We start from the raw sequence: 8,472 nt of genomic DNA, 5'->3' as shown, positions 1-8,472 counted from the left end.
CACACACTGTCATGCTAAACTAACACACACACACACACACTGTCATGCTAAACTAACGCACACACACACACACACACACACACTGTCATGCTAAACTAACACACACACACACTGTCATGCTAAACTAACACACACACACACTGTCATGCTAAACTAACACACACACACACACACACTGTCATGCTAAACTAACACACACACACACACACACTGTGATGCTAAACTAACACACCCACACACACACACACTGTCATGCTAAACTAACACACACTGTCATGCTAAACTAACACACACACACACACTGTCATGCTAAACTAACGCACACACACACACACACACACACACACACACACTGTCATGCTAAACTAACACACACACACACTGTCATGCTAAACTAACACACACACACACTGTCATGCTAAACTAACACACACACACACAGTCATGCTAAACTAACACACACACACACACACACAGTCATGCTAAACTAACACACACACACACACACTGTCATGCTAAACTAACACACACACACACAGTCATGCTAAACTAACACACACACACACACACTGTCATGCTAAACTAACACACACACACACACACTGTCATGCTAAACTAACACACACACACACACACTGTCATGCTAAACTAACACACACACACACACTGTCATGCTAAACTAACACACACACACACACAGTCATGCTAAGCTAACACACACACACACACACTGTCATGCTAAACTAACACACACACACACACTGTCATGCTAAGCTAACACACACACACACTGTCATGCTAAACTAACACACACACACACACAGTCATGCTAAACTAACACACACACACACACACTGTCATGCTAAACTAACACACACACACTGTCATGCTAAACTAACACACACACACACACACAGTCATGCTAAACTAACACACACACACACACTGTCATGCTAAACTAACACACACACACACAGTCATGCTAAACTAACACACACACACACACACTGTCATGCTAAACTAACACACACACACACTGTCATGCTAAACTAACACACACACACACACACTGTCATGCTAAACTAACACACACACACAGTCATGCTAAACTAACACACACACACTGTCATGCTAAACTAACACACACACACACACACACTGTCATGCTAAACTAACACACACACACACACTGTCATGCTAAACTAACACACACACACACACACACACACTGTGATGCTAAACTAACACACACACACACACAGTCATGCTAAACTAACACACACACACTGTCATGCTAAACTAACACACACACACACACACACACAGTCATGCTAAACTAACACACACACACTGTCATGCTAATCTAACACACACACACACACTGTCATGCTAAACTAACACACACACACACACACAGTCATGCTAAACTAACACACACACACACAGTCATGCTAAACTAACACACACACACACTGTGATGCTAAACTAACACACACACACACACACACACGCACTGTCATGCTAAACTAACACACACACACACACTGTCATGCTAAACTAACACACACACACACACTGTCATGCTAAACTAACGCACACACACACACACACACACACACACACTGTCATGCTAAACTAACACACACACACACTGTCATGCTAAACTAACACACACACACACACACACACTGTCATGCTAAACTAACACACACACACACACACTGTGATGCTAAACTAACACACCCACACACACACACACTGTCATGCTAAACTAACACACACTGTCATGCTAAACTAACACACACACACACACACTGTCATGCTAAACTAACGCACACACACACACACACACACTGTCATGCTAAACTAACACACACACACACTGTCATGCTAAACTAACACACACACACACACACACACACACTGTCATGCTAAACTAACGCACACACACACACTGTCATGCTAAACTAACACACACACACACACACACACACACACACTGTCATGCTAAACTAACACACACACACACACACACTGTCATGCTAAACTAACACACACACACACTGTCATGCTAAACTAACACACACACACAGTCATGCTAAACTAACACACACACACACACTGTCATGCTAAACTAACGCACACACACACACACACACACACACACTGTCATGCTAAACTAACACACACACACACTGTCATGCTAAACTAACACACACACACACACACACACTGTCATGCTAAACTAACACACACACACACACACACTGTCATGCTAAACTAACACACACACACACTGTCATGCTAAACTAACACACACACACACACACACACTGTCATGCTAAACTAACACACACACACACACACACTGTCATGCTAAACTAACACACACTGTCATGCTAAACTAACACACACACACACACTGTCATGCTAAACTAACACACACACACACTGTCATGCTAAACTAACACACACACACACACACACTGTCATGCTAAACTAACGCACACACACACACTGTCATGCTAAACTAACACACACACACACACACTGTCATGCTAAACTAACACACACACACACTGTCATGCTAAACTAACACACACACACACACTGTCATGCTAAACTAACACACACACACACACACTGTCATGCTAAACTAACACACACACACACTGTCATGCTAAACTAACACACACACACACTGTCATGCTAAACTAACACACACACACACAGTCATGCTAAACTAACACACACACACACACACTGTCATGCTAAACTAACACACACACACACAGTCATGCTAAACTAACACACACACACACACACACTGTCATGCTAAACTAACACACACACACACACACAGTCATGCTAAACTAACACACACACACACACACACACTGTCATGCTAAACTAACACACACACACACACACTGTCATGCTAAACTAACACACACACACACAGTCATGCTAAACTAACACACACACACAGTCATGCTAAACTAACACACACACACACACTGTCATGCTAAACTAACACACACACACACACTGTCATGCTAAGCTAACACACACACACACTGTCATGCTAAACTAACACACACACACACTGTCATGCTAAACTAACACACACACACTGTCATGCTAAACTAACACACACACACAGTCATGCTAAACTAACACACACACACACACTGTCATGCTAAACTAACACACACACACACTGTCATGCTAAACTAACACACACACACACACACACTGTCATGCTAAACTAACACACACACACACACACACTGTCATGCTAAACTAACACACACACACACACTGTCATGCTAAACTAACACACACACACACACACAGTCATGCTAAACTAACACACACACACACACACAGTCATGCTAAACTAACACACACACACACTGTCATGCTAAACTAACACACACACACACTGTCATGCTAAACTAACACACACACACACACTGTCATGCTAAACTAACACACACACACACAGTCATGCTAAACTAACACACACACACACACACACAGTCAAGCTAAACTAACACACACACACACACACTGTCATGCTAAACTAACACACACACACACACTGTCATGCTAAGCTAACACACACACACACTGTCATGCTAAACTAACGCACACACACACACACACACACACTGTCATGCTAAACTAACACACACACACACACACACACTGTCATGCTAAACTAACGCACACACACACACTGTCATGCTAAACTAACACACACACACACACACACACTGTCATGCTAAACTAACACACACACACACACACTGTCATGCTAAACTAACACACACACACACTGTCATGCTAAACTAACGCACACACACACACTGTCATGCTAAACTAACGCACACACACACACTGTCATGCTAAACTAACACACACACACACACACACACACACACTGTCATGCTAAACTAACGCACACACACACACTGTCATGCTAAACTAACACACACACACACACACACACACACACACTGTCATGCTAAACTAACACACACACACACACACTGTCATGCTAAACTAACACACACACACACACTGTCATGCTAAACTAACGCACACACACACACACACTGTCATGCTAAACTAACACACACACACACTGTCATGCTAAACTAACACACACACACACTGTCATGCTAAACTAACACACACACACACTGTGATGCTAAACTAACCCACACACACACACACTGTCATGCTAAACTAACACACACACACACACTGTCATGCTAAACTAACGCACACACACACACACACACACACACACACTGTCATGCTAAACTAACACACACACACTGTCATGCTAAACTAACACACACACACACACACACTGTCATGCTAAACTAACACACACACACACACACTGTCATGCTAAACTAACACACACACACACTGTCATGCTAAACTAACACACACACACACACACACACACACACACTGTCATGCTAAACTAACACACACACACACAGTCATGCTAAACTAACACACACACACACACACACTGTCATGCTAAACTAACACACACACACACACACAGTCATGCTAAACTAACACACACACACACACACACACACTGTCATGCTAAACTAACACACACACACACACACTGTCATGCTAAACTAACACACACACACAGTCATGCTAAACTAACACACACACACAGTCATGCTAAACTAACACACACACACACACAGTCATGCTAAACTAACACACACACACACACTGTCATGCTAAGCTAACACACACACACACTGTCATGCTAAACTAACACACACACACACTGTCATGCTAAACTAACACACACACACACACTGTCATGCTAAACTAACACACACACACACTGTCATGCTAAACTAACACACACACACACAGTCATGCTAAACTAACACACACACACACACACACTGTCATGCTAAACTAACACACACACACACACACACTGTCATGCTAAACTAACACACACACACACACACAGTCATGCTAAACTAACACACACACACAGTCATGCTAAACTAACACACACACACACTGTCATGCTAAACTAACACACACACACACACTGTCATGCTAAACTAACACACACACACACTGTCATGCTAAACTAACACACACACACACACACACACACTGTCATGCTAAACTAACACACACACACAGTCATGCTAAACTAACACACACACACACACTGTCATGCTAAACTAACACACACACACACTGTCATGCTAAACTAACACACACACACACACACACACACTGTCATGCTAAACTAACACACACACACAGTCATGCTAAACTAACACACACACACACACTGTCATGCTAAACTAACACACACACACACACTGTCATGCTAAACTAACACACACACACACACACACACACACTGTCATGCTAAACTAACATACACACACACACACTGTCATGCTAAACTAACACACACACACACACTGTCATGCTAAACTAACGCACACACACACACTGTCATGCTAAACTAACACACACACACACACTGTCATGCTAAACTAACGCACACACACACACTGTCATGCTAAACTAACACACACACACACACTGTCATGCTAAACTAACACACACACACACACTGTCATGCTAAACTAACACACACACACACACTGTCATGCTAAACTAACACACACACACACACACACTGTCATGCTAAACTAACACATACACACACACACACACACACACTGTCATGCTAAACTAACACACACACACACACACTGCATGCTTCATTCTGCACTCATTACCACGGTGACTATTATCATTTTGAGTGAGGTGCACAGCAATGTCACAACAGGGGAGGAGCTACCACCAGTGGGCGGAGTTTAATACAGATTACAAGTGATTCATTGTCTCTAACAGACAGTGAGTTCTGGATTCTGATTGGTGGATCAGGGTGTTGATGAATTCTCTCTAACAGCAGCTCTCACTGTCGCGCAGCTTTATATTAATGTACTCACTCTCATACCTTGTGGTTTCCATAGCAACAGCTCCTTCACAGGGATGGGTGTGGAAGGAGTCTCCAGTGTCAGTGCTGTGTATCAGTCAGAGGTGAAGCTGGAACTTCTTCAGGACAGAGGAGTTTACACTGCTTTACTGTTTCTATGGCAACATGACCAGCTGAGATTATTATCATGTATCATGTTAACATGAAGTGAGAAAATAAAGAGAGAGAATAGAGAGAGAGAATAGAGAGAGAGAATAGAGAGAATAAAGAGAGGTTGGTGAGGGAATGACAAATGGATGAAAGTGTGATGTGTCGTTCTTTAAATAAATTAAGACTGTAATAGGTGCAGCATGTAAGAGGAATAAAACATTCATGTGCTGTTAGAGGAAATTAATCAACTCTCTCTCTCCCTCCCTCCTTCTCTCTCTCTCTCCCTCTCTTTCTCTCTCTCTCTCTCTCTCTCTCTCTCTCTCCCTCTCTTTCTCTCTCTCTCTCTCTCCCTCCCTCCTTCTCTCTCTCTCTCTCTCTCTCTCTCTCTCTTCCTCTCTCCTTCTCTCTCTCTCTCCCTCCCTCCTTCTCTCTCTCTCTCTCTCTCTCCCTCCCTCCTTCTCTCTCTCTCTCTCTCCCTCCCTCCCTCTCTCTCCCTCCCTCCTTCTCTCTCTCTCTCTCTCTCTCTCTCTCTCTGTAGAGTCTCTCTGCAGGTGAGTTGTTGGATATTCTCTTGGTGAAGATGAAGGAGAACAGGGCGCTGATGGAGGAGCTGGTCACTTTGAGAGAAAGCCACTGAACCTGATGGAGGAATAAACACACATCTCTCCATCCTGCATTTTATTGCCTTTTTCTTTGCCCTGCATTCATTTTCCACTTCACTCTGTTTCTGTCTCTTCCTCTTTCCTCTCTCTCTCCTCTTTACTTTTACTCTCTTCACTCTTCCTCCTTACATCTTTTCATTTCTCCTTCTTGGTCAATCTTTCAATGTCTCTTCTTTCTTTTCCTCCTTTCTTTTCAATTGTTAACTGAAGTGTATATGAAGGTGTAAAGTCTGTAGCTGTGTGTGTGTGTGATTAGACTCGTGAATTAAAGTAATTTATGGAGTGTGTTTATACTCAGTGTGATTGCTGTCTTTATTATATTACATGTGTTAATGTTTACTGAAAAAACTGTGTAGGGATGTCTGTGTGTGTGTGTGTTTAGTTGATAACAGCTGATAATCTGAAGAGTTTCTCTGAGACACAAAGATACTCATTCTGTTGTTTAGTGATTCAGTCAGTGACTCAGTGATTCAGTCAGTGATTGTCAGTGACTCAGTGATTCAGTCAAGTTAGGTTTTTATTTTTTATTAAGCTGTTCCACTGCTTCAGTCTCTACCAGACCATTTCAGCTGGTTTTCAGGCGTCTCTCTGTCACCGCTCTGAGCTTCTTTACCTTTTTCTCTCTGATTTCGTCCTCTCTGTTGTCTCCTGGTCTCTCCATCACGTGTTGTGTACAATTAAGAGCCGTATGTAAAACTCATCCAGTCAGGAATTAAGAACAATCCGAGTGTGTGTCTCGTCCTCGCTATGCTAATGATGTCGTTTTCCTTTATCTTTTTTTTATAATAAGGGATTAGTGCAGGACTGCAGCTCCAGGAACTCGGGGACCAATTTATCTGATCCAAACCGACCGCGGCGTTAATTACCATTCATTAACATAGTTCACATCTTCCTCTTCCTCTTCCGTCCCAGGAGCGAGCCGCTCTCCAGATTCTGTCCCCGCTGAAGGACACTCGGTCCTGAGGTGTGAGAGCGAGCGCTTCGGAAATGGGAATCAGCTGCTCATATTTTATTCAGCACATTGTTTTATTCAGTGCAGAGTTACACCTCCAACACGCAAAGAATAAAATGCAGAACTTTAAATATTTATTTTATTACTGCCAGAAAACACCGGTATTAAAGAATAAAGATCATCACGGCTCTTAATGCTCTTAATCCACAAACTGCTTCAGAACTGCTGACCTTTGACCTTAAAGAACCCTGAAGGTCAGGGTTTTCAGGGGAAAGCCACCAGAAGTCACCTGATGATGATGATGATGTCACAGACTAATTTAAATATTTGTTGAATCATCACAGTATTTGTGTATCAACAATGTTTTAACAAATTTAAAAAAAATGATAACATATTTCTGATCTCTGTAGAAAAACAGTAGGATTAATGAAGATGGTCAGTGATTGGTTAATGGGGAATGAAGATGGTCAGTGATTGGTTAATGGGGAATGAAGATGGTCAGTGATTGGTTAATGGGGAATGAAGATGGTCAGTGATTGGTTAATGGGGAATAAAGATGGTCAGTGATTGGTTGTTGGATTTGTACACAGCTGGTGTTGGAGTGAGTCTGCTCTCTGAGTTCCTGTAACCAGCAGCTGAGTGAGAGTCGAGGCTGGTGAGAGTCAGGCGCTGGTGAGGATTGAGCT

At 42.6% G+C, this 8,472-nt stretch overlaps 1 protein-coding gene across 7 annotated transcripts in view; it reads left to right on the top strand.

Moving 5' to 3' along the window:
* cntln (centlein, centrosomal protein) overlaps positions 1-7,111 on the top strand; it is a 182,206-nt gene extending 175,095 nt beyond the window's left edge. For 6 of the 7 annotated variants that reach the window (XM_058386071.1, XM_058386070.1, XM_058386069.1 and 3 more), the window contains one exon: positions 6,711-7,110. In XM_058386071.1, the coding sequence (XP_058242054.1) occupies positions 6,711-6,809 (99 nt within the window). In that variant the 3' untranslated portion in view covers positions 6,810-7,110. Of the gene's footprint in view, positions 1-6,710 lie in introns of all 7 variants that reach the window. The other variant, XM_058386074.1, reaches the window with a different exon arrangement.
* The last annotated feature ends 1,361 nt before the right edge of the window (positions 7,112-8,472 follow it).

The sequence above is a fragment of the Hemibagrus wyckioides genome, linkage group LG03 (assembly GCF_019097595.1).
Source record: "Hemibagrus wyckioides isolate EC202008001 linkage group LG03, SWU_Hwy_1.0, whole genome shotgun sequence".
In the NCBI taxonomy this organism is placed as follows: domain Eukaryota; kingdom Metazoa; phylum Chordata; class Actinopteri; order Siluriformes; family Bagridae; genus Hemibagrus; species Hemibagrus wyckioides.
Note: the sequence above shows the minus strand (reverse complement) of the source record. Positions and strands in the feature narration are given on the sequence as shown.